The 27,333-nt window shown below is 43.4% G+C and overlaps 1 protein-coding gene across 1 annotated transcript in view; it reads right to left on the bottom strand.

The window, feature by feature from the left end:
- Nucleotides 1-360: 360 nt before the first annotated feature.
- LAMB4 (laminin subunit beta 4) overlaps nucleotides 361-27,333 on the bottom strand; it is a gene marked incomplete at both ends in the record, with an annotated part of 42,294 nt that continues 15,321 nt past the window's right edge. The window contains 21 exons of the mRNA XM_082759347.1: nucleotides 361-500; nucleotides 1,959-2,112; nucleotides 3,153-3,329; nucleotides 3,537-3,675; nucleotides 4,224-4,431; nucleotides 6,261-6,405; nucleotides 8,330-8,494; nucleotides 9,428-9,633; nucleotides 12,561-12,721; nucleotides 13,093-13,468; nucleotides 14,343-14,439; nucleotides 15,646-15,866; nucleotides 16,884-17,108; nucleotides 18,946-19,103; nucleotides 20,380-20,611; nucleotides 20,865-21,008; nucleotides 22,196-22,373; nucleotides 23,343-23,463; nucleotides 23,945-24,066; nucleotides 25,312-25,497; nucleotides 26,527-26,658. Coding sequence (XP_082615473.1) covers nucleotides 361-500; nucleotides 1,959-2,112; nucleotides 3,153-3,329; nucleotides 3,537-3,675; nucleotides 4,224-4,431; nucleotides 6,261-6,405; nucleotides 8,330-8,494; nucleotides 9,428-9,633; nucleotides 12,561-12,721; nucleotides 13,093-13,468; nucleotides 14,343-14,439; nucleotides 15,646-15,866; nucleotides 16,884-17,108; nucleotides 18,946-19,103; nucleotides 20,380-20,611; nucleotides 20,865-21,008; nucleotides 22,196-22,373; nucleotides 23,343-23,463; nucleotides 23,945-24,066; nucleotides 25,312-25,497; nucleotides 26,527-26,658 — 3,687 coding nt within the window. The remainder of the gene's footprint in view (nucleotides 501-1,958; nucleotides 2,113-3,152; nucleotides 3,330-3,536; nucleotides 3,676-4,223; nucleotides 4,432-6,260; nucleotides 6,406-8,329; nucleotides 8,495-9,427; nucleotides 9,634-12,560; nucleotides 12,722-13,092; nucleotides 13,469-14,342; nucleotides 14,440-15,645; nucleotides 15,867-16,883; nucleotides 17,109-18,945; nucleotides 19,104-20,379; nucleotides 20,612-20,864; nucleotides 21,009-22,195; nucleotides 22,374-23,342; nucleotides 23,464-23,944; nucleotides 24,067-25,311; nucleotides 25,498-26,526; nucleotides 26,659-27,333) is intronic.

Below are 27,333 nucleotides of genomic sequence, written 5' to 3'. Positions count from 1 at the left end.
TTGTGGGGGTCAGCAGTGAGACTGAGGGTGTTGGGAGGCTCTTTGAGAAACTTATCTGGAGGTCTCTTAGAAATCCCCCTTTTGGATTCCCACCCCAGGCAATGAGAAGTCCCAGGCTGTGGGCAGCAGTGTGGTTTTGAGACCCCTCCAGGACAGCATCCTGATTACTTCATCAGGTGTTTTATTAAAAGGTATTTCCTCTTCCCATATATACCCAACCAGGTTAAAAAAAACAAGAGAAAGTTACATTATTCCCTGTGCCAAAATACTGCATACACCTTCAGATTTATGTACAGACGATGGCCACCCCGTGCTCAGGAGGTGACTCAGTTGCACTTTACCTCATGGTCTGCTCAGCCCTTAGCTTTTGCATGTTGCATACTTGCTTTCCTGCTCTGTAATTTCATTTGTGATGGCTATCACTTGCTCCTCGAGTTGTCTGAGTTGCTCTGCCTTGTCTTGCTTGGTTTGATTCAGGTCCTGAAGCTTCTTCTCCAAATCTGTAAGAGCAAAGTGACATGCAGTGATACACATATTTATTGTGTAAGTAAAATCCAGGGATTAACTGTGCTCCTTTTCCCAGCAGTTCTGGAGGCAACAAGCCCATTGCAAATGGGGAATGTTATATATGCAACTGGAGGGAAAAGCCTGGCTTCTGGACAGCAAGAGAAACAGGACAGCCTTAAAACAGCTTTTTTCTCAGCACGTGCTTTTGTCCATCAGCTAGGATGGGGCAGGACACGGAGCTCTTAAAGCAGTTGTTTAAATGGAAACACTGAGAGGAACAGCATGTCCGTCCATGTGTGTAAAGCCTAGAAAAATTGGATGTAATGGCCTTAGGTCGTCCTCCTTTACTGTTTTTTTGCTGGTCCCTGTGAAGCTACACCGATGCGAACATATTGTTAGCGAGTCAACAACACATTATTCACTGCCCGTTTCCAATTCATCTATCACCTGGGTGTTTGGAGAGACTGGAGTGCTTTTAATGCTTCTTCTCAAAGTATCTGCTCAAAATATTTATTCAGCTCCTGCCCTGAAGGATTTGCTCCCAGGGTGCAATTTCTGCTTCAGTTCTGCTGATGTTATGTGGAGGTTTTGGATGTTGAGCAGCATCCTATGCTGAAGGATTCCCAGTGGAGTTGCCCAGACCTTCACTACAAGCAGAATTAGCTCCCCCCTGTGCAATTACATGAGCCATACTGGAAGTTTGCCTTCCTGCAGGTCTCAGACCCTCACCCACCAGAAGGGGCAGGGTGCTAATAGGCCAGATCCTGACACATGCTGGCCCCTCAGTGTTAGCCACAGATGACCCCCTGACCTAAAATCAAAACTTTTTCAATGTTTTCCTTCTCAGGCAAAGCTGGATGGACAAAGTTACCTGTCTGCCCAGATGTGATCAAATCAAGGAATTGAGGTCAGGGGAGTTAAACTGACACCCAAGATGCAGAGATTTGGTCTGCACATGCATGTGTGCCTTCTCCTTTTGGATGGTAAGACAGCTCCATGCAGCTCTCTGTAATATAAGTCATCACTCCGGTCGTGTAAGAAAAGGCAGAATGCAGAGGAAGGATTGAAGGCCCAAATGCCCAAAGCAAGGACATAAATCAAAGCTCCCAGCTAAAGCTGCAGCTAAGTTTTTCAGAGCCCATCTGAGATCCTGGGACAGGTGGCACAGATTTTGTGCTTGTCCTAGTTTTCCACTGCCTGAGTCAAATCACTGCAAGTCCCTCTGTGCACACCTCTTGACCTCTGCTTATAGCAACCAATGTATGTCAGAAAATGTACATAAGCCAAAGCAAATCAACTACTTGGAAACTGAGAAGCTTCAAGCATGGATTTTCACTAGCTAAATTGCTTTAAACGCAATTTCAGGTGAATCTAGTCTGCTGGTATCTCAGAATGGCTTTCAGTTAAAGTTCCACAATTTCTGCTGCTCACTATGAAAGGGAGAACACCACCTGTTACTCTTCTAATTTTTTTTTCAATCTCTTCAGCCAGTTTTTCCGCTTCTTCTTTCAGCTGCTTCACTTTCGCTAGAGTTGCTTTAGGAGGCCCTTTGTCTTTCAGCCTGTCTTGAAGAATGGTGTACTTCCTTTTAATGGCAGCAAATTCCTGTAACAAAAAAAAAAAAACATTTATTGGTTTAGAAGCAGCACCTCATAATTAACCTGGCATACCCAAGGTGATTTTTAGACAGTTTTGGTATATGAATATCCTGTTTGAACCAAACTTAATATCTCTTAAATTTAAAGAAAAAAAAAAAAAAAAGAAATCCATAAGTATACATTGAACAGTGCTTTGCAAAACCAGGTATAATTTGATTAAACACACTGCCAGTGGAGCAATCTAGAGTGTCAATGGAGGGTGAGGATGTAAAGAAAATACAGTGTAAGATTTTTAAAACTTATGCTGTTACTACTTCTTTTGATAGGCCTTTTCTGTAGATTTCTTTTATTTTCCATGAAGCTTGAATCAAATGGAATGAATTACCTGTAGCATCGATTTTTTAAACAATTTTGGGTGTAGGAATATTTACTGGCTATCTCCATTCCATGCTGATTTAGGGTGCCTTGGAGGCTGCAGTTTAGATTTCTACTGCGTTTCTTATAACCTGGCCACGTAGTTGTGTTCTCCCTTCAGAGCTGTGGGTACCTGGTTCTGAAATGCTGGTTCACACAGCATTTTAGTAAATTTTCAGCTGCCTCAAAAACTGGAGCTATGGAGCAGCAGCCAGCCACAACCTCCACATAACTCCCACCACAATTTTCCCTGAAGGAGATCAGCACAAGATGAATGGCCAGACTGCTTCCATCGCTCACATATTTTAATATTTGGTTTTGTGATTTGCTCTGTTGTGTTTACTGGTGCCCATGGTGACTACGAGTCTTATACACAGAGCGAGGAAGAATGTCACAGAGTAGCTAGAGAAATGTGTTTTCTTTCATTCAAGCAAACAGAAGTTTGGAGAACCTCTAGAAACCTTAAAGCAATAAGGAAATTAGACTTAACCTGGGGGATTGAACACTGTGTGGCATAAGGACAGCTTAGAGTTTTGAGGAGAGCAAGGTAGCACAATTACAATTCTGAATCAAAATTACTATCAAACATGTACGCAACCTTTTTTTCCTTTAATCTGTGACAGAATGGCTTACGTTGTCAATTTTCTGAGCTCGCTTGAATGCTGCTTCTGCCCCTGCTCTTGCACTCATAGCTTGATTCCTGTTCATCAGCATTTTCATCCGCAACGTGGCAATTCCATCTTCCACTTTGGACTGCTTTGCTGAAAAGTCATTGAGTTCATCGCCTGTCTTGTTCAGTTGGTTCTCAGCCTAGAACAGAAGGAGGCTTGGTAATGAAGGAGGTGAACGACAACTGATAAACAAGAGGAGACCCTTATACGTTGTGGTACTGAAATTGTATCTGAGACACATTCTGGTTTTATTTATTTTTACATATACGTTGAGGAAAATTTGAGATGAACCATCTTTTTCTAAGATGTGTGTTGCAAATAAATTAAAAGATTTAAAGCAAGATACCTGTGAGATTTGTGTTCTGATTCCTTTTATTTCTTCATTCAACTTTATGAAGGTGTTTTTGGAGCGTCCTTGGGAGCTCACAGCATTTTTTAGTTTCTCATTAATTTCATGCACAGGTGGAAGAGCTTTAGCTGCTTTGCTGAAAAAGGAAAAATAAAAGTGTGTGTAGTATTGTGGTGTGGAGAGGAGGCAAAGCAAGAACATGTTGCAAATGCACCCATGCTCACGGGCAGAAATGTTCCTTCAAGTCCACCAGCAGCTATTAAAAGTGTGATTTAGCTGGCAAAGCACAACGCCAGTAAAGGGCCTTGTGTGGGAGTGCAATGCTGGTAAGGAAAGCTCATTTATGAGGTGAACATATTTCCTCCCTCCCCAGTTCTGGCTCTTCTTCCTCACCCATATTTAAGCCTCCCAATGAACCAGGTGTAATGACCCACATGGAAGTGTAGCTGCCTCGGTCCTTTGCATTCAGCAGGCAGGACCAGGAGTCCTGGGGAGCTGCCACCTCTTGCAGCAGCTCAGATCCTGCAGCCCAGGCCAACATGGCTGCTTGCTGGTGCAAAATGGCAATCTGAAATGTGCTGAAATCTGGACTTTCCCTCCGGAGTTCCCAGGATACTCAGTGCCTGGGGTATGGAGCAGTCCTTCAGCATGCAGTGCCATCTCAGCTGGAGTCAGCCTACTCACTCAGCATCTTGTGCGTCCCCCAGCAGTGTCTGAGCCGCTTCCATTTTCCTGTTTCTCTTAGTTGCATTCAGTTTGTACTTCTGACAGTGGGCCATAATGCTTTGGATTTTGCCAAGCATGCTCGTTAGCTCTCGTGGAGTCAGGGGCAGGTTGATTTCCAGGACGTAACTCGCCACCTTCTCAATGTCTTCTGGAGGCGCGCTCTCATCTGCAACAGAAACTGAGCTTGGGATGGTCTGAAGTGGAGGCTTCCTCCCAGCAAAATGTAAAGGATCGTTAGGGTTGCCTAGACGTCGAGTTATGTGGCAGAATAAAGCTGACAAGCACAGCAAGGGGGTAAGAGAATTATCTCCAACATTTTGTGATTTAATATTAACGCTTCCAGGTACTGCTGTTGGTGTTGTCAGAGCTGACTGAGCTGAGGATTTGAACCCACTTTGAACTGGGTTATTAAAATTCTGATGCAGAACTGAACCCATGGAAGGTTTTAAGTCGGCATGAGGCACAGCCAGATGTGTCAGAGCCCATTTCTCCCTCGGTCCCCAGATCAAAGAGGCGCTGAGGAGACCGGGGTGTGAAGGAAGCTTTCCATGCCAGCTGGTGGGAGTAATCCCTTCCCTGGAGTTGCCACAGTGCTCAGAAAGTGGTTCCTCCGCTGTTTAATGAGGAAAGCTCAGCTGCAGAGGGGAATTTGGGACAGACTGAGATGGGATGGGAATTTACAGTAGGAAATACATACTTTAACAACCCCTCTTCCAAATGCTCTCACCCCAATACAAACTGCGCTGAGGTGCAGGTACTCAGGGTTTGAGTAGCTAACGCCTTGCAAAGTCCCATCATCACTTCTGCTTTCTGCTCCCTTCCCCTTGTAGACAAGACCTGAGGTGATAAGGCAGTTGAAACATGCTACATTTGTGCTAACTCTCCAAAATAACTTCCCAAGAATTAAATAAAAGGCAGTTACTGTGCAACCAGGCAAGTATTTCTGAGAGCTATCTTCTGTCAGAATGCATTAATCTAAAACCACTATGCCCGTTGCTGTAGAGTACAGCAGCTTTGATGTAATTGTACGCATTTTAGCTGCTATGGTGCAGAAACTTCAATTTACAAACCAAAAATTGATGAATAAATCCTTTACAATTATTAGTAAATACCATATGTCTTCTAAGACACATAAAAGAAGAGCCAAAGATGAAATTCTCAGTTGCAACCAAATAAAAATACGAGTCCACTAAGGACTTGAATTGACTTTTTCCTTCAAATTCAGAAAAATAACTTCAGTGTTCCTGAACAAAGGAAGTCCTCTGCCCTTACTCCCTCGCTGCTGTTTGGATATGGAGGTATGAATGCCAAAGGAATGCCAACATGCAGTCCTTAGAGAATTATGAGATCAGCTACATCCAAGAGATTATACTAACACAGTTAAACTCCTTTTATGTGCGTCTGGTAAAAGACATTTCTGCAATTGTGAGGGTGGAAAAAGTTTTAGGGCATGTATTGTTATTTTGTTATTTTTTTTTTTTTTTTTTGTGAGGGCTGAAATCCTACCAGAATCCTTTGATTCCTCAAGTTACAGTTTTACGGAGAAGATGGAGCAGTTTGTCAATTTGTGTCCTAATTCCCACGCTCCCTACAGAGAGCCTCTATTTATGGGCCGGGAAGAAGAGGGTGGAATAACAATTTGAGGGTGCATTGAAGATGCCTGGATGTTATATGTTGTATGAAATTACATTAGCGGACCTTTTCTCAGATGAACCAGGAACCGAGGGAATTACTTGCCTGCTTCAAATTAAGTAAATTAATAAAAGATGACAATCAGAACATAGCAATCTATGGGAAAATTAGTACAAAATACCATCATCTGGGAAAAAGGAACACCACAATCAAAAAAAGATGCACAGATCAGGACGTAGACAAGAAATTTGATATGCCTGCAGCTAGACCACTTTCTAGCCATCTGTTATGTTAACATTACATTGAAATATATATACTTATATATATATAAAGAGTCAGAAAGAATTTTCCTTGCATATTTACCTATCAAGAAGTCTTTCACTTTTTTGATGAACTCCTTTGTGATTTCTTGGTCAACTTCAATCTGGTTCTTAGCTCTCTCCAGTTCCCCATTAAACAGCGAACCTTTCAGCTTGGTGTCTTCTGCAATCTTTCTGATGCTTTCAACCTGGAAATACTATCAGAAACAGCAGTGCCATTTTCTGGAGGCTGTATATCATTGCTTGGCAAGTTGAGCTCTGACAGGTACTTTTGATACAAGCCTCAGCTGGAGTCACTTGTCGAGCTTTTGAAAAATCTGTAGTAGGAGACCACTTTGGGAGCTCTGAAAGCTGTTACATCATGGCCTTTGGCCTTAGAAAAAAACTAAAAGACAACCACTTCTGTTTCTAAAAGAAGGTGCTGACTTATTTTCTGTTGCAGTATTGCGCTGTGTCATTGATCAGATTCAGTACAGAAAAAGCATATAATTTCATTTGCCTTTTCACACTGGAATTGCTGCTAAAAATGCTCTTAAAATGACACAAGTAAAAAAGCTAGAATTAATGATTGTCTTTTAAAATTAATTTTTGCCATTAAATTAGTATATTTGATTATTTAACTGATCTTTAGTTAGTAATTAGCTTAATTACCAAACTGCAACAGTATTTTGCTTTGCTGGGGGCTGTGCTTTACTCTTAAGGAAATGCACAGGGATGGAGGGAAGAGATTCACTGTTACCTTAGGAAGCAAAAAAAACAATGATGTTTTTACTTCACTGCTGTCCCTGCATGTTTTGGGGCCTCAGTGTGTGCCCTGATGGCTCATTTCTCCCCCTGATAGCTGCAGAGCAATGTTGTGTGGACTCTAGAAGGAGGAAATGGATGCCCAGACACCCTGCAGGGAGGGGACAAAGCCGCAGCAGAATGATGTTTCTGTTGGAAAATGGTTTTTGCCTATCACTGTAACTGGCGTTCTCTCTGATTGTTAATGAGAACAAACTGTCTTCGTTGTCATCTGGGGACTTGTCTGTTTTGCTTCCTTTGCACATGTGCATTGGACATGCTTTGAGTTATTTTCAGTGCTCCTCTGTAGTAAAGTGGAGCAGCCAAATACTCGATGCCCTTATAAACATTATGGGGGGGGGGGAGGGGGGGCAGAAAAGCTTCAGCTTGAAATTATCTGCAATAATTCCTTAATGGCAACCATAATAGTAAAATGAAGCTGTATAAATTGAGCTTAATGATATGCAGAGCAATAATATCAATGCAATAAACGTGGGCCGTGCTCAGGCTACTGACAAAGGGCTCCATTTCAACCTTTCCCAATAAAATTATAGACAACACTAGCCTCATGCTACCAACTTCCATAGGCACAGGACACCATGACCCATGAGATCTTGGAAGTTGTGAGGAGGAGGAAGGCATTGATAGACATAGTTGTTTGGTGGGACTGCCTCTAATACTCACGGCACTGACCCATGATACATCTATTGTGCTGGGATGGAGTCCATGACCAGCTCACTGCTCTTTGTCCAAGGAGCAGCTGAGTTTTTGTAGATTTGGGACTTACTACTACATCTTTGCTCAATTTAGCTATCCACAATTCACCCATCCAAATCTAAGCCAGCCGTTCTTGAAAAGTGAAAAAAAATAAAACAGAAAACCAGTACCTTCAGGCAACGACAGACATATAGCTGGTATGGAGAAAATGAAGATGGAGTTGTCTGACAATTTCCACTGATTATAAAAGGAGTGTGGGTGACTGACTGTGATGTAGCCAACTCCATCCCTGTGAAGGGAGGTGGCAGGACCCCAATCCTCAGCTCCCTCTCTGATTATAAGTTCTAGAAGCAAATTGGCCTTTTCTGATTCCCAGGAACAGCTTTTCCCCCCTAATGTGACAAAGCATCCAGGGAGAGCAGAGGAAAAGCTTACTTTGCAAAGACAGCAATGCTGTGGGAAGCACAAAACTCCCTGGGTTTTGAGGGTTTTAGCATAACTGTGGACTCACAGACAGGACACTGCTCATGCATGGTGTTTCCCTGGAGGGGAATGCCCTGTTTCCCATCCTCTGCCCATTGCATTAAACAAATATAAGTTTGATATGCATACCTGATTCTCAGGTTCCTGTAGCTGAGTAGTCAAGTTGGTCAACAGGACAGCAGTCTCCTCAGCCTTCCTGAAGGCTGAGGAGGAGAGGGGAAGAGCTCCGCTGCAGTTTGGGCCACCACCACAGGCTGCTGCAGCACAGGGCAGGTTCCCTGGCACCCCGCAGATCTGAAATAAAGAAGATGTTCATGTCAGGACTCCTCTGGGCATCTGAAATAACCTCCTGTGGGAAGGATGTTGGGCATAATGTGAACGTTGAATATTGCATGGGATTTTCCCTGAAACACACGGTTTAATATCTCCAAAGACAGGCTCACGGACTGTAACAGGACCCCTTTCCCTGACCCAAAGAATGCAATGGCAGCCCCCAGCTCCAACCTCCTCCTTGCAGGAGCCATTTTGTGGGCTCTTTGTGTTATATGTAGAGCTTTGTTTCACTCTATGGCAAAAGGACTGAAACCGTCCCTTGGCCATATCCAGTCCATGGGGCATCCAAACCCATCCTGTTTGTTCTGAAGGACCCAGATCACGTCTCACAGAGCACAGCACCATGCCTAGGCCTCTAAGTATTTTGACACAGATGTCAGTCAAGACTAAAGGTTGAGGTGGATGTGCTCTGCCAGCTGTCAGTGTTGGCTATGGATGCTGTCAGGTATTCATTGCTGCCCAGCAGAAGGGTTCTGGCCTTCCCGTCCCACAGGTGCTGCAAAGGACAAGTGAACATTCCTCGTCCACTCCAGGGCAAAGTTGCTCTGCTTAGATTAAGCCACTGATGGTGGAGGTTGGTGTTAATTTTTTAGAATTTACACGGAAGTCCTCTTGAGACTAGAAAGTGCTTGAGATTGAAACAGTCCCTCCTGGTGGGTCTGCCCTGGGAGCAATGGCTGCCAGAAGGGTGGTAGCAACCACAGCTGAGAGGTACAGCTGTTTCTGACGTGACTGAACACCCATGCCAGGAAAGTGGCCTTTTCCAGATTTAAAATGCATGTAACCACCCTTTTAAAACAAAAACTAATAGCAGCATCAAAAAAAAAAAGAAAAGAAAAGAAAAAAAAAAAAGCTGGTTTTATTTATTTCCTGTCAAAAACCCACAGCGCTTATCTTTTCATTTAAGTTTTGGATGTCAGGGATCTTGATCATCTTGAGCTGCTCCAGCACATTGCTTCCTTTCAAGGCCTGCTGGCCCATCGCAGCGAGCGTGCTGTTCCTGGTGTACTCCGAGTATCTTATGACTGGGGTTGTCTCTCTGCTTTCCTCTTCTGCCAGCAATGACATTTCAAAGTGTTTCCTAATGTTGCTGATGGCCTCTGTAGCAATAGAAATAGTGGTTAGTACGAAAGGTATTTTGGTGGCATTTAATTCATGCATTTACTTGAATTCTAGACGAATGGTGAATGACAAGTAATTAAGTCTGTGTCACTGGTGGTTGATGTGTGATGACACTGATGACAGCAGGGAGGGACAGGAACTGTGATTTCCTCGGGCAGATTTTTAACTCCTTTAATAAGCCAGCTACCAAACAGGAATTGATACCCATAAAGCCTTCTAAAATAGATGCAAATGCACTGGATCTGTGCCTCAGGAAAGCATTTGTCCTCTCCTTGTTCAGCATAGTACCCAAAAGTTAAACAGTCAGCTTAACTAAGCCCAAAACATAGATCGCAAATGGGAATTTATGAGTTTTCTTTGGCTCTGGAAAAATTCAGTTGCAGGACTGATGTGCTAAAAAAAAAAAAATGCATTTCCACGATAAGCCTGTAGGCCAAGAAACAAGCATTTTCTTGTTTACTTAGTGTAAGCTTTTTCTCTAGGAGAGACTCAAAAGGCATGGAGAATATTCTTTTTCTTTTTCTTTTTTTTTTTTTTTTAATGATTTTTTGTAAACATTTTTTAGCCTAAAGAAAGGACTCAGGCCTTTTGTGAAACTCACAATTTGAAGTTGCTGCTATCAAGGCTTCCCAGATCTCCAGGGAACCCAAAGATTTCTGCACATCCCCATGCAGAAGGATGTGCAATGAGCCAGAACTGATGTGTCAGCACTGAAAAAGCATGAGAGGTCATTGACTAGCATCCCTCTGTGCTGATAATGGCTCAGTTACTGGTTGAAGTCAGTAAGAAGACTCATCAAGTCCTGACTGCTTTCTACCAGGCACTAAAGCTCTTGGCCTTGCTTTGGCTGAAGCTGACCAATGTTTAATTACTATGTGGAAGCAGAGCTGTTTGTTTTATCTCGTAACTCTTGGAAACAACGCGCAGTTTAAAGTTAGATACTAATACGAAATACCTGGCAAGGGGCTGCTGTGACTCCATATCTAAGCATGCGGCTGTTTTCTATGCAACATTTCCATTGCAGGAATATTTTACAGTGGTTCAGCTCTTCATTAAGTGGCCCAAATACATTTTTCATGCTCGGTTTGTGACGGAGCTGTAGAGTTTCCAAGTTCCTTTACGTTAAACATAGCTTGATTAACAGCCTAGGAAGGCACACTCACCACACTACCATGCCACAGTGGCTGCAAAGCCAGGGGCCAAGGCTGGAGGAGGTAATTTAATGAGATTTCATACGCTGCAAGCCTTCTTTTAAGGACGTGTGCATTTTGTTTTTTCCAGGGATTTTAATTCATCATTAGATATTGACGTTTCCAGGTCAGGCAGCTGAGTATATGCCCATGAGGAGCTCAGGAAGAGTCCTGAACTCATTTCACTTGATCCTCTGCAAGGAGAAGTAGGTAGGAGCCCATTCCCCATGTGTGTCTGGAGCACAAGTGTCAAATGTGCCCCAGATGGGGTACATGGCATGTCCTCCATCCTGCCCTACCCCACTTGCTTCGGTCAGGACAAAGCAGGCAGAGCCATTGCTAGGATTTGCTGCTGGTCCTGGAATGAAGAAAGGAAGAGGGAGCCAGGCTTTCTCCCAGACATCAGGGAATGAGGTCGTCTTGAGGGAAAAGTAGTTTCTGTGCTGCTAGACGTTTGTTAGCAGGACCAATGAGTATTTGTGGTTCCAACCAGCAATTCAACTTATATTCAAGGTCTTCCCCTCCCCACACCCCTGTGTGCTTTTTATAGGTCTGTTTATCTGCCTCTGGAGGCCAAAAGCTAAAGCGGAACTGGAACATGACCAGAGAGCAATGCGGATGCTTCAGCTGCGCATCCACTGATCTCATTGGGATTTATTGTCTCTTTGCCTTCCTGCTTTCCTCAGAGTCAGCACAAGACCCGATCAAACTGGGACCTGGTGCCTGGGAGAGCTGCTGACCTCTCATGCAGGATCCGAGTGGAGGAGCTGGTCCTGGGGGCACTGCCAAGCATAACAGTGCAGGGAGCCCTAAATCTTAATTAATCCCTCTTTTTCCCTCTTCCTTTCCCTTGACTTTACATTCCATTGAGCTTTCCTTCATTTTATTCGATCTTTTTTAGTCCAACTTTCTTCTTGCTTAAACGAAACACAGAGGAACTCAAAGTGGGGGTGCACTGCCTGTAGCTGCTGTCTTCTGCAGTGCTTACCATGTCTTCTTGGGGTTCATGTCTTGGCAGCCATCTCTTTGGTCATTTGGCAGAGTGTACACTGCCGAAAATCTGCCGTTGTGGATGGTCTAGTATCTGCTCAAGATCCCTGACTGATACATTCCCATCTTTCTCCAGAATTCAGCCTGTGACACTGTCATTACTGCCATTAGCAGAGATGGTGTAATTATTTAAAAAAATGTCAAACAACTCAGTTCTGATTTCATATTTTTTGATGATGGAGAGCGAGTTCCTTACCACATAAAGTCCTGCATTTTTCCCATGGGAACACTGAGAAGTTGCACTATGACTCTCTGCTTTAATTAAACAAACTATTGCTGTACATTTTTTAAGTATTGCTAAGAGCAATAGGAGTCAGAAGCAGTGAAAAAGAAAATCTTTTGCTCATCTACTGTATGATTTGTGAGTCTATAATGTGAAACTGGGTGGCCTTGAAATCCTGATGTAAACATCAGGACTCATGGGATTTTTGACTGAGATGACCCTGGTGCATGCATCTGAAATTTATGATTCTAGAAGTCATGGCATTTTACGACAAAAGAGAGTCTGGAAATTAGTATAATGATGTTCTTAGTATTTGATTTTTTTCTCTACTGCATGGAACTAAAATCTAGGGATCTTCGAAATGTGTGGTTCAATGGTTCAAAACACTGTGAAATTTCCTGGATTATGTTTACTTATTCCAGTTAATTTCTGGCTGACTTACCTTTGAGGTTCAAGTAATGAAAACTGTGATGCAGATGTCTTTTCTGTTGCAGAAGTTCGTAGACAAGGTCAGCTTCTTCCCTAATATCTTCAATGTTCTCATTAAGGTCAGGAAATTCATGCAGCATTCTAGGAAGGGGACCCATTTGTGCAACTTTTTCTCTACAAGGGAAATGGCAGTTGTCAGTAATCAGATTGAAATGTTCTTAAACTACAATTGAGATACACAATATTTTAGATGACAAGAGATAAATTTCTAAATGACCAGAAATTTACTTGTAATGGCTTATTTAGGAATCTTTTAGGAACTGGAAAATTCCTGCATTTAAGTACATGCCTGGGGTGGGGGGATATTATATATAAAGATTATTTTGTTCACAGATCTGTTGGAAACGGTGACTTCGCACTCCAACATCTGTGTGCTGATCAGAAACAGGATTTGAAGGTAAGGGTAAGGAAAGGTAAGGCTGGTGAAGTTTGGGGGAAGATTGCTTTCTTAGCCAAGAGGTTTTAACGCAGCAGCCAACTCTTACTGAACATAGCCATGAAAATCCTTGATGCCTGCGAGTGCCTCCAGTGAAAGAACAGGATGCTTCAAAATTCGTTCAGTTTCAGAAATGGCATCTTCAAAGGCTTTGAAGCGCATGTCACAGCTGGGCATTCGTCCTCCTTTATCCTCCAGACTTGCAGCAAACCTCATTAGCCCTTGAACAGTCTGGGCGAGGGCAGTAATTTCGGCGTCCCACTGATCAAAACACAGGTGACACTGACGGCAAGAGGGAAAGTCTTTCTCGAAGCCACGGCCACACTGGTTGCAGAACCACCCCGTGACACCAGCACGGCAGTTGCACGCGCCGGTGGCTTTGTCGCACTGGGGCTGGCTGGTTCCCTCCAGGTTACACGCACATGCTGCAGGAAAGGGACAGCAAGTCACACACAGTTGTCCCTTCTCTGCAGGAGTAGCACATACAGGAGACCCGATCGTGTGCTTCAACACTGCAAACAGAAACTGGTTCTCTCTGCTGCTGTTTGAGCCTGCTAGGCTGGGTCAACATTAATCATTGATTAATGACCAATGTCGATCAATGGATCAACATTATCCTGCTGAGCAGACCACTGATACATGGGGTTTCTTTTTCTTGATGTGATTCTACTGCTAATTGCTCCTTTGCCCATGTTGGAGGTTTCCCCCACTGTGTGCAGCTCTGCTCCTCTAGCATTGTGTCTCTGTGATACCTCTCAGTAAAGAACCTTTTCCTAACATCCGATCTGAACGACAAAAAATGGACATAAAATATTATTTGGAGACACTTATCAGCCTGAACAACCTGGAAATCAGCAACACTGATCAGAGGAGTTCAGACCTGGTCCCTGGCTTTGGGACAGCTAAAGTCAGGTGAGATATAGCTCTCCCGAAACTTCACCCTGGTACTCCCTGGGTTGGGGAGCTGTCTGTTGAGAGCTGCACTACACGCCACTTCTGCAGCCTTCAGCTAGTGTAGGCCATTTCTAAACAGCAGAGGGTGAAACCAGTGTTCAAGTTAGAGTGAAGGGGACTACATGTCTAACATCTCTTCTTTACCTCTTGCATCCATATTCACGTCATAACTGCAGAGGGAAAAGTACTGATAAATAATATAAACAATTTTATCCATCTCATACACTCAAATGTAATAAAGTCTGTTTCTCTAGATATAAGTCCTGTCTCCTCTATGAATGTATGAGCCAAACGTTCTTTTTGAAGCAATTTCTAATCTGGTTGTCCCCACGTAGTAATACTTACAAATGCAGTGCACCTGAGGATTGCCAAAGTAATTTTCCTCACATTCGTCACAACGTCTTCCACCATAGCCAGGCTTACATGGACACTGGCCTGTAAGCTGTAAAGAGAGGTCAGGATTAAACAGCTGCCCACACAGAACGACTGGACAGACATTATTTGCTGGGTTTCCTTTTCGCTCTGTTATACAGCTGCATGGGGACTGCAGCAACAGAGCTTCCATATGTTCTGCAAACAACATGGTTTATACATGTTGTTTTCCCATATTCCTCCTGAAGGTCATGAAAACAAAGTGGGCATGGAGAGTTGGTTTTTCTTTACTGATATGAAAAGTTTTGTATGGTCCAGCCTACAGATGATCTTAGAGAATTCACCCTCTGACTATTATCTGAAAGAGGATTTTTTTTTCTTTTGCAAAACAGATTAATGTCTTATTTTTGCTTGAAAAAAGCTTAACATTTCAACTTTTAACTACATGATATATTAGCTGTAACAGAAAACCTCCAGGGTATACTATGCACATTGCCCTAGAAAATTTATTTTGGAATTCAGCAGCAAAATTAAACTGCAGGGAATTACAGCTCTGATAACTGGTATAACTCAGAAAAGCAGTAGTGGTGTAGTTCTGTCATGTTAAGAGCTACATTTCCTGGGAAAAATAATAAATCCGCTAAATAAACCAGAACAAACAGAAGGCATATTGAAGGGAAAATGTGAAAGCATATCAGCAAGAGCTTGGCATTAGGTCCTGGGGCCATGAAGTCAAGAGCAAAATTGCAGTTTTCTCCATGGGACCACAGTTTTAGCTCTCTATTCTGCAGCATTGTTTTATTTTTTCTACATTCTTGCTCTAGAAAGTGCACAGGAATTAAAGGTGAGAAAAGATACTCCAGCAGTCTGATTGATAATGCATGATTAATGCAATGGCAACAGCTGCTACTTTATGAAAGGAAACACTTAAAAAAAATACATGCAAGTCTCTTGGGCCCAAGCCTGGACTTCCTCTTTCCCTGTACATATGTTTATGAGGCATTTTTTCCTATGTATCATTTTCTCTTCTACTTCTACAATCCACTTTGCAAAGAAACACACAAGCAAAGAGAAATTGCTTGCAAGTGAAGTCACAATATCAGAATAGAACGTTTGATGTAATGACTTCAAGCCTGGTTGCAACAACTGCAAATTTCCAAAGACTCGTTGTTTTCAGGGTGCAAGACAGAAAAACATTCTCATAGGGGCAGGTCCCAACCGTGCCAGGCCAAAATGTCACCATCTCAGTTCCTAGAGAGCAGAGTAATTTCCTTGCCTGGTTGCACTGGTTGCTTTGGGTGTTTTTCGGTTCACAGTTGCAGAGCTGACATCCCTTTCCGCTAGCCAGGTCCCAGTAGCCAGGCGCACACTGGTTGCACATCATGCCCACCACGTTGGGCAGGCAGGGGCAAGCACCAGTGGCTGGGTCACACAGGCAGGCTGCGTCCCTCCCTGGGCACATGGCAGGGAGGACACCTGTGAGATTGCATGTGCAGACTGAAAGAAAAAAAAGGACAATTACTACAGCAGATGCTGCTATAGCTGATGGGAAATCAGAATTGTACATAAAGCACAGCTTGGCCTTGAAACATGACTTTGAACAAACTTACTGGGAGCTTTTACTACTTTTAATACAGGCATAAAAATGAAGGTGTAGTGAATTTTGAATCTTATTATATTGAAATATTAAATATGTTGGATAAGGCAAAACTGATTTACAGTAGGCACTGGACAGTGTGGGAACCCCCATTTAATGGCAAGCTGTGTAACATAAGAAGCCTTCCTTTTGAGGAGCCAAAAGTTCTTGCTAAACCATTTCTGGGTGACATCTTTCAAGAATAAATGAGGAATTGGTTTGTACTATATTTCAGAGAATCCCAGAAAAAAAAGAGCTTCTTGAAAATACTTATGTTTTTCTGGCCTGTAGAAATTAGACCCTCAATCAGCCACATTTGTGAAAATGGTCTTTGAGAAACTTTGTGAAGAAACTTATGACCTGCATGTTCTTACACTCTTTCCTTTCCTTTCAAAATGCTGAGTTATTGACAGTGTCCTCATGCAGTCTATTAAACTGCCTGAACAGTCTCTATTTCTAATAATATCATCAAAACAACTGGGAAGGCAGGGAGCTCAGCAAGCGATCATCTGGCTAACTCAGCATTGCTCTTGATTATCTTTGATTCCTTTAATTTTGATTCCTTCCTGAATGGGAAGAATGCACATTTATTTTTCTGACAGCTAATACTGATTTCAGTTCACAAATAGTCATTTCCTAGGAGTGGTATTCCGTATAAGATTTAGAGAGACTTGGATGACAAACATAGAATTTAATAGATACCATATTAGCAGTTATACATATCACTGGGTAGAAATTTATTCAGGACTCTCATATACTGCTCCATTTGCCTGCTTTAGTTTTATCATCCCCCTAAGGGCTAACTTCTCCCTATAGCCTAATTTGTTTCAATCTTTTCTCAATGATAACATGCAATTGCAGTGCTGTTGTTCACTTACTTTGGCAGTCCTGAGCAAGGGCTGAGCCAAAATAACCGGGTTTGCAGAACTGGCAGTGTGCTCCGTGGGTGTTGTGCAAACACTTGATGCATTCCCCGGTGACTCTGTTACAGGACTCTGGGTCGGTCATGTCAATGTTGTTGTTGCAGGGGCATGGTGCACAGCGCTCCGTGGGGCTTCCTGGGCTTTTGTAGAACCCACTAGGACACTCATCACACTGCCGGCCTGTCAGAGAGAAAGGTAAAGATGTGCTGGCTGGTAAGAATTCAATAGAGTCATGTGATTTGTAACAATAAAAGGCTGCCTGTTCGAATTCAGATTTTGAATGAAAGATACCCATTGGTTTGAGACTGGTGCCTTTTAATCCTGTGATCCATTAAAATTATATCTCCCATACGGCAGTCTGTTGGAAACACATCCCTCTCACACAGAAGAGAAGAGAAGAGAAGAGAAGAGAAGAGAAGAGAAGAGAAGAGAAGAGAAGAGAAGAGAAGAGAAGAGAAGAGAAGAGAAGAGAAGAGAAGAGAAGAGAAGAGAAGAGAAGAGAAGAGAAGAGAAGAGAAGAGAAGAGAAGAGAAGAGAAGAGAAGAGAAGAGAAGAGAAGAGAAGAGAAGAGGTTTTAGTTTGAAGACACTTACAAAGACAATCAAGGCCAACTCTAAGACTACTTTGCGGCTGACCCAAAGTTAAAACCTATCATTAAGAACGCTATCCAAGTGACTGTTAAACACGGACAGGCATGGGGCGTCAACCACCTCTCCAGGAAGCCCATTGCAGTGTCTAACCACCCTCTCAGTAAAGAAGGATTTCCTAATGTCTAGTCTGAACCTCCCCCAATGCTGCTTTACAGGAGGGAAAACAGATGAGCACCTCTGTCTCCACTTCTCCTCCTTGGAAAGTTGTAGAGAACAAAACTGTAGTTGGAGTTAGGCCATTTTGCAGGATTTTCCCTGGTGCCTTCACCCCAATGTAACAGGAAGGTGGGATGTGCCCTATTCTGGAGTGACACAGAGCCCACCAGACCTGCCTTCCCTTCTCTAACAGAGGATCTCCAGGAGGTCAGAGGAGCTCTGGGACATTCTGTCCTTGCTTTCTGGCATTGCAGTTCTGTCTGCATCCATGCCAAAGCTTTACCACCACCCCCCAATCAAGGTGCTACCACTCTGCATCTCATAAGCCTTTCTGGGCAGGCTGGTGTCACTGGGACCTTGTCCACGAGCTCATCCTTGGCTAAATGCTCTTTGCTCCTTCACCACTGTCCCCAGGACCAGAGCCTTTCCCAGTCTCAAGGACAGTGAACCTGGTGCCCCAGAGGTGAACAAGAACCTTGCCAGGAAGGAGCAAGAGGAAGAAAGTCCTGAACTGAGGATATCAGTTGTTTCCAAGGACAGCAATCCTCTGGGTAAGTACCAACAGGGATCATTTTGGCCCTACAATGATTCCTTGGACAAAACTGCTCTTCACTTATACAGGAACATGGCCTAAATAAATGTAACAGCATTGGTTTAGCATTGGCTCCATTGCTGGAAATCTTTGTAATGCCCAAGGGAAGGGAAATAACTTCAGTTTTTCCCTGCAGAAATTCAAGCTAAGTCAATGGTATCTCTGGAAGAGAGACATCAGTTTGCTGCAAAGATTTGAGATAGCTGAGAATGGCTCTTTCTCCAGTGCAGTGGCCATTCAAACACTGAAACACTTCCTTTTTGGTGCCCTGATCTTTCTGATGTGGGCTTCCAATGCTTGTTTCTCAGAGGTGATGAGCAACTGGAGTTCCCTCCACCAGGTACCCCAGGAAAGGGGGAGGTTTCCAGCGAGTGACATTAGATTAATGAATCACTTCACTGAATATGAATAAATTAATCCCTTTTTTGAATACTAACTGCACAAATCCCACTTTTGGGATATTCTCACTGAAGTTCAGTAAAGTTGGGCATTAACTTTTCTTACCTATTTTACCATTATTTTACTTGTCATTTCTGAATAGAGGGTGGGCAGAGGATCATCATTTTTGTTTTACATCAGTTTTAATATAATCAAAACCAGTCTTTATTTTGCTTGTTACCTGAATATCCCTCAAGACAGTTGCAGACTAATTCTGCAGTCTGGGAGTCCTGGTAACAGGAACGTGCAAAAAAACTCTTGCTTGTAGGTGCCCCAGGGCACATGCACGGGCGGCAGGGTTCTCTGTTCAGGGGGTTTCCATAATAGCCATCCATGCACCTGTCAAAGCAGTCAACACAAAGCAGCAGGAATTGTCAAATGCTCCTTTCAGTCCTGGCTTGTGAATCAATTTATATATATCTATAATTAATTTAGGATTCCAGGCCATTGTAATGCTATCCCCATTAGTTGGTGCACGTGTATGCAGCTTCAAACTTGGTCTAAAATGTAAAATCAGAGCTGCATTCTGAAGATCTGGCGAAAACAAAAACAAAAATAAAAAATTTGTTTTCTTTTCAAGGAATATTCCTGAAAACTTGCACCTACTCTGAAATAATTTTAACTCTTTGTGTGTGTATATGGCAAAATACAAGAGAGAGAGGAATACATGTAATAAGAGCTGGATATGCAGAATTTTTGCATGGTAGCTTTTAGCTGTATGTGCAGAGCATGTGTGATATGTCATATATACACTATCATTTAGATTACAGAATCAACCATTCTGTGATTCTGTAAAATCACAGAAAAATTCTTCATATCTAGCTCTGACTATGTGTATTCCTCTCTCACGTGTATTTTGCCATATGTACACACAAGGAGTGATTGACATGACATTAGAAAGTCCCAGCATGGGTGAAAGAGCAAATATTCATTCAGAGCACTCAGGGAATATTGCGTATTTCAGGCGTGACATACATGTAGAAATGCTCTGTCTGAAACATTCTGCAAACCTGGGGTGATGGCTGCTTCAAGGTGCTGGCAGCTGTGGCATTACCCGGACAGGCAGGCAATGGAGCCACTTCTGAAGCATCCTTGGTCTTTAATCTGCTTTACTATGGCAAATGGGAACACAATTCTGTATATTTATACAAGCCAGTTTAAAAGTCTTGGCTTTCCAATTATCCCTGACCTGGGTAATGGAGCTCCTGTGGAGGTGCAGGGCAACAAGTGTTTCAGTCTCCCATTTTTAATCTATTTGACATCTACAACCACAATAGTGAAGGGACGCATTGTCCAAATGCATCGCAAGAGAAGCTCAACAGGCTTCATGGGGAAATCCTCTTAAAAGGGAATGATAAGGCACAATCCAGCCAAACCAAACTAGCCAGCCAACAAATTTAATTCTGACATCCATGCTGAACCCTCTGATAATTCTGCAAGGATATAAATGAAAAAAAGGAGCACTGTTTTAAGCAGAGATGGAAACACATGGGTGAAGTCATTTGCTGGTCATATGGAAATGATACAAGCCAGCAAATAGAGCATGTTTCAGAGAAATATGCAATTCAGAGAGCTGCTTTTGGGGTGAGCGGTGCAGTGCCGCCCATCACCTTACCTTTCACAGCGGCTTCCAGCCGTAAACCTGCTGCAGTTGAGGCAGTCGCCAGTCACCACGTCGCAGAGCTCTGCGTAGGCATTACACGGGCATGGGCGGCAGTGGGGAAACCCAAAATACCCAGGCAGGCACCGGCTGCAGCGCTGCCCATCGACATCCTGGCGGCAGGCGCACTGCCCCGTCACCTGGTCGCACAGCGAGCTCACCGAGCCTTGTGGGTGACACTCGCATGCTGGAAAACACCAAAGAGAAGCTGTGTCATCAGCATGTCCCCACCAACCCACCCATCACTGAGACTGCTCAGAGACAGGATGAGCAATGGGGACGGCAAATTTGTTATATGTGGAAATAATTTTTTTATCACGTCATGCATATCAGTGGCTTCAAAGCTCTACAAGGATGTGATGTCCATGGAGGGCACAATACTGTTACTAGTGATGATACTGGTGCTGGGACTGGTGTTGGACTGGCTGTTAAGTACTCACGGTAGCAGCCGTGGAAGCCAAAGCCGTAGCTGCCTGCAGCACAGGTGTCGCAGCAGCGTCCCACGACGTTGGCTTTGCAGTGACACTGCCCCCCCAGCCTGCTGCAGCTGGCGTTCAGCGACCCTTGGGGATTGCACTTGCATGCTGCCAGTGGGAAAGAAAATCAAACCAGGCTTGGTTAAAAAAAAAAAAACACAAAGGGGTGTGACCGTTCTCATAAACTTGCAGTTTTTGCACATAAGGACAGGAAGGGAAGAGCTTGATGACCTCTCATCAGGGATTCACTAACCACCTACAGCCATGCTCTAGCTGCAGCACTGGACACGGCCTGCAAGCAGCACTTAGCCTGAACCCGTGCATTGTCTGCTACTTTGTGGACAGCTTGGACTGTCCTGCTGAACAAAGGTGGTCTGCTAACTCACAGAAGATGTGTGTCCAGGATGCTCGGATGCCAGTGCTAGAAAGCCAAAGTGAGAGTCCCATCACTATGGGGAGCTGTACTGGAAGGTTTACACAGAATCAGTGCAGCCCAAATTTAATTGAGGAGAAGATTGTAGCTGTGTGGCCATGGCCACATGGCATGATGTGTGAGTGATGCATCTGTTCTTCTAAAGACAGCACAAACTAAGGAGATGCTGATAGGTCTTGGCAAGGATCAAAGCTAACTCCACAGGGGGTGTGAACACCGAAGGTATCCAGACAAACAACTCCTGTCAATGGAAGTGCAGAGAAGCTCTGTCACTCTGTGCCCAACATCAAAGAAGTTCCCTGAACCAAAGAGCCCAGCAGCTGTTCCTGCAGTGGGGCCAGAATACTGCCAGGGGCTTCAAAGTCCACCTGCCACTGCACTCTCAATGGGACACCGCTGAGGTTTTCTTGGAGAACTTGTTTCAGCACATCAACTTGTGTGCATCAGGCCTGGAGCTCCACCAGGGCATCCAGCTGTCTTGCAGGATCTGTAGAGAGGGCTTAACAACTCCCCTGTTATTTTCTGGTAGCAAAAATTAGCCAAGTTACTGCTTTGGGCATCTGGTAAAGCTGCTTCTGATTGCAATGCTCTTCAGAAAGCACATAAGCACTGCTCCATCTGCTGCTCCACCAAGCTCAACATGTGATGGGCTTCAAGATCCATGGCTATTCCAGAGCCATGCCACCCACAGATGTTTGCAGCATGCTCGGGGTCCAATGGGATGTATCCTGCATGCCCATACCGATCAGCTTCACTTACCTACACCACCATGGACTGAAAGCTCTCCAGTCAACATGCCCAATGAACTCAAGGGAAAAACAGCAACTGACCACAGCAGGTGTCTGTGCAGGTTGCCCCTTACCAACGGCGCCGTGGTGAATGCGGGCAGACATGCTGGCGATCAGCCGTGAGCATGCCTCGGGCAGGATGTGAGGTCCAACTTCTGCTGCAATTTCAATGCAGCGATACTTTTGGTAGTCATCTAAATCCTTCTTACTGCATAAGTTTTCCACAGAGCTGATTCTGGGAATAAGTCCAAGCTGTGGCGTAAAGAGGAAAAGAAAATATTTTTGCTTAGATATAGTGAAAAACAGAATTTCCCACATTCCCTGACTGTGGTGCGCATGGTAAGGACAGGGGCCTGGAGCACTGGATTTCTAAATCTAAATTCACATTTATTCAGAAGGTCCAGACATTCCTCACGTTCTTCAAATAAAAGAGACTGTGTACAAAAAAGTCAGATTATAATAAGACCTCAGATATATGCTCAGAACTGTTTTTGCTGCTAAGAGGTACCATGTTTACGACTCCAAAAGCAGGCCAAAATTTTTACTTGTGTTACTGAGATAGGGAAAAAATAATCTGGAGGCTGTATGTCCAAGTATGGCCAGCCTTTGTCAGCTCCGGTTCTACAGAAGTAATTAGAGGAATGAATTTTCAAATATTTTTATCAAGAGAAAGACCCAAAACTAACACCCAGTTTCTGCCTTGGTGAAAACATGGGAAATGTCTGGACATAATTCCCAGGACAACACAGAACTAATTTTACTTCTCCAGTGACAGGACCCATCTCGAAATCCCCATGATTTTTTAATTAGGTTCAGTTATATTATATAGACTAAAAAAAAAAAAAATAGGTGAATGAAGAATTGAAAAATGTGTGTCCCTAACCACGCCACCTTGTCAGCATATGCGGAATGTGCTCATAATAAATGAGCAACCTCTAGAGGTACATACTCTGGCTATTAACACACACAACATGTATGATTTGATGAGCTATTATAACATTGCTCCATAAAAATGGTAAATGATGCAATCCCGTCTTTCCATATATAAGCATGGAAAGAGTGCCAATGGAGGTAATTGAGCAAGTTTCCCTGGGTTTCCGATAAAACACACCATAAATGATTTAAACATATTTGGATGAGTTTATGTTAAAAACAAACAAACAAACACATTTCAAAGTGGTATAAATCCAGTCCAGAGGGAATTATGACAGCATTACTTACAGAGTCAATCAAGATGAACGACTTAGCCTTTGGGCCAGAGGCAGAGGGCTGAGAGAAATACACGTCCACAGAATACTCTGTTCCTGGCTCCAGGCAGACTGGAGTTTGCAGAAGGGCAATCCTGTTTAGCAGAAACAAAGCACAGTTATGGACAGAGCATAGTTCTCTGCTCGTTCCCTCACCAGAGCAGGACAGGGCAAGTTGCCGGGATGCTGTGAGCTCTCCATGCCCTCCCAGCTCCTCTCTGTTCTTCACACAGGTGCAAACTGAAAACCTGGTTTTGAGAATAGGCTACAGCAGTGTCTTTAGGTCAGTATTTCCTTCCTGTATGGAAATAGCTTCAGCTGGATCTCTGCCAAAGCAATTAGCCCCAGCAGGACCCAAGGCTGCTCTCCCAGCTCTGGCGAGCCATTGCCAGACTGGAGCATCTGCTTCTTCCTGCCCTCCTTCGGCCTGCCTGGTGCAGTGGTACAGCAGCAACAGGAAAGGCCACACATGTGTTTCCAATATCCCCGCTTTCCCACAGATTTAACGTCCTGCAGTGGTTCAGCGAAGGATTTGTACACAGGAAATCTACAGTGAAAGGAGAGGAATAGCTGGACCTCTTTGCAGCTGGGAGAGCCAACGCATGTGGCTCCTGTGAAAAGCCCTGGGTTCTGCAGCGTTGACTTGACAAAGCCCCAGTGGGCTGAACGGCGACACTTGCTAGCCAGTCTTCTAAGGTCTATAAACAAAAGACAAGAATTATGATCACTTTTCATACCTGACAAACCCTCTTTCTCCCTGCCATGGTTTGTGAAAGCCAACTGAGTGGTTGCAAATAGCAGGGACAAAGCAGGTTTCCCCTTTGTTCTTTATAGGATTTAAAATAAGGTTATTGGTGAAAAAAGGATTGTATTTGCAATGGCTAATTGAATAGCAGTAGCGGAAATGGGACTTCAGCTGGTGCAAATGGAAACAGCTCTGTTAAAGCCATTGGAGTTGTTTCCTTTCTCAGCACTGTGTTGTCCCACAGATATCCTTCACTGTGTGCCTCCCCTCACATCTAATAAGGAATAATAAACATAAATGACTTTGTTACACAAGTCTTACAGATTCAGCTGTTTCACCCAGTCCTTAGAAGGAAAAAGAAACGTCAAACGAGCCCACTGTGAAATTATTCTCATGTTTTAAGTCAATGGGAGTTTTGTTTGCCTCAGAATGACAGGAAAAGAGCAGAATACAATAGACAGAAGGAGTATCTTGAGTGGTGGGACAGTCCCAGGGAGCTGGGAAGGGAAGGAACAAAGCATGTATGTATAACTGGTATGGATAAAACACTTGCATGTGTCTTTGAACACATGGCTATGGACTTGGATTTAACCAGATTTGAGTTAATGGGTTTCCCTAGACATATCTTCATCACTGAGAAATTTTGTCCAGACATAAAATAAGAACAGATGATCTTGAAGGTCTTTTCCAGCCTTAATGATTCTATGATTCTATGATTTTGGTTAATATCCAACAGTTTTCACACATCTCAGAGCCCGGCTGGAGCAACTGGGAAGCTGGATGCCTACAAAGGTCCTGGATAAATACCTTGTACATATGCACAGATCAGCTCACTCCTGCCTGTGCACATTCTCCTGCCCAGAAAATCTCAGATAGAAATATAAGATGCCCATCCAGAAGGAGCTGGCATTTTGCAGGTGTCTGACCCATGAACAAAAGTGCAGTACAAGCAAAGATAGCAAATGAGGAGCTCCAGAAGATGAAAATTTGTCTGATACTTAGAAAACACTTTTTTAAAATTTTTTAATATGAGTGCAAGGAGTTAAGGGAATCAGTATAGTGCATGTTTCTCTGTTGTTAAGGATGAACAGGCAAACAATTTTCATTTTAGAAATAAAGAGCAGGAGGAGTTGCCTATTATTGGCAAAACAGACCCTGCATCTATCACATCACAAGACACATAAGTCATCACGAATACCTCAGGCTCATAACGGATCACGATATCAAAGTCCATAGCGAAGGGAATATTGTTGATGGCAAATCTCAGCCCAGCTCCACTGAGGACACGGGCAAAGCCAGCTCCTGTCCACGTGACGGTCCGGCCAGCACTGGGCTGCCTGAAAACCACTGCCACAGCCGAGCCCTGTCCCAGCTGAATGGCATCCTGCAAAGACACATTGATGTTTTCAACGTTGCAAATTAAAAACAGGCAAACTCAGAAAAAAAGGAAAGGAGATGCTTTTTGCCATATTATTTATTTATTTCAGCCACTGATCAGCCTCTTTTCTGAACACACTCTTGAACTAGCAATAGGACCAGAGGGAATGGCCTCAAGTTGCACCAGGGGAGGTTCAGGTTGGCAATGAGGAGCCATTTCTGCTCAGAAAGAGCAGTCAGGCACTGGGACGGTTTGCCCAGGGACGTGATGGAGTCACTGTCCCTGGGGGTGTTCAAGGAGAGGTTGGACGTGGTGCTTGGGGACACAGGTTAGTGCTGGCATTGGTGGCAGGGGGTGGTTGGACCAGATGATCTGGGAGGGCTTTTCCAACCTCAATGATTCTGTGATTCTATAATCTGCATGCTAAGAACTCTCCCACACGTAGGGTGTTTATGGTCACAGGTAGAGAAAAGCTTCCTATAGCTTTGCTACAACAGCAATGAGAAGGACTAGAATAATCCATCCATCTCTGTATATTTGGCACCTCCAGGCATTCACACTGCAAACCTTAAACAGATTACACTTGATTTTGTACATGACTGGACTTTTCATTATAAGCTGAATGAATAAATATCAGTACTTAAAATGACTAAGCTGACTTGCCATGATGGAGAATTTACATACAGAAGGTACCATGTTAACATCTAGATACACTTAGATGTTGTAGATGTCTTGCAAACAAAACACAATAAAAACGTGGTGGTGGAGGGGATTTTACCATTCTTGAGGCTCTTTCCTTCTAAACAATTCATTGAACCCAAGCCTACAGTGGCACTGAACATAGCAAAACAAACCTGTCTGTGGGAATTATAAAAAATAGAGCTAAATTGTATCAAAAAAACTGATGTCACTTGTGTCAGAATTCTAATGTTTAGGACTGTGAATTCCTCATGCTCGGACATTTTCTCTCCCTGTTGCAAGATTAAATTTAGTATTTGTTGTAATTTTTCCTTAAATACCAAAGCACCTATTTACCTGCCCAAGTCCAGTTTTTCTTACACTTCGTTTTTTGCTCCTGTTTAACACAATCTTTCCATTTTCAATCGTGAACTCATATCCTTGCTTCTGGAAGTAGACGTCACACCTTGGAAGAGCAGTTGGTTTAACCTATCAGGTAGAAGTAAAGAGAGAGGAGGTATCACTGTCTCAACAGTTGTGAAGGATTGGTAAGCAACTAAATGGAAAACACAGTTTTAAAATGAGCTGTGTTCTCTGCTGGGTGAAACCCTGAAATACAGCCCAGCAACTGCTGGAAACCTTTTTCCCTCACTCTTAAAATTAGCTTTGTCGCAGACATCTGTTTTCCATTTAATTATTGGACTGTAGGATGATTACTGGCTGTGATTATAGCTAAATATTTGTGGATGTGACCTGAAAATAAACATTTTTATTATTATTCCTTCTCCATAACTTCTGGACAACACATCAAATTAAAAAACATTATTAAAAATGTAGGCAGCGGAAGGGACACATTCCAGCAAGGCAAGACTTGTACTTTGCATGGGGAACAGCTACCCCAGTTTTGAGGCGAAAAAAATAATTCTAAAAATGTTGTGGAATTAATGCCAAATTCTTTAGGGCTACCATCAGTACCTTTATACAGGGCAGCAGTAATGAGTCCAATGACGCAGAGAGGGATTTGTTTCTTCCCTTGTTAGAGCTTTCCAGAAGTATCACAATTAGTGACAGCTTCTCCTCAAGCTGTTGGCAATTCAGTCATTTTCTTCTAATTTAAATAATCAAATTAATTTGATTAATTTGTAGTGACTGTCCCTGGGTAAC

Source organism: Aythya marila (assembly GCF_965140915.1).
Source record: "Aythya marila genome assembly, chromosome: 1".
NCBI classification, from domain to species: domain Eukaryota; kingdom Metazoa; phylum Chordata; class Aves; order Anseriformes; family Anatidae; genus Aythya; species Aythya marila.
Note: the sequence above shows the minus strand (reverse complement) of the source record. Positions and strands in the feature narration are given on the sequence as shown.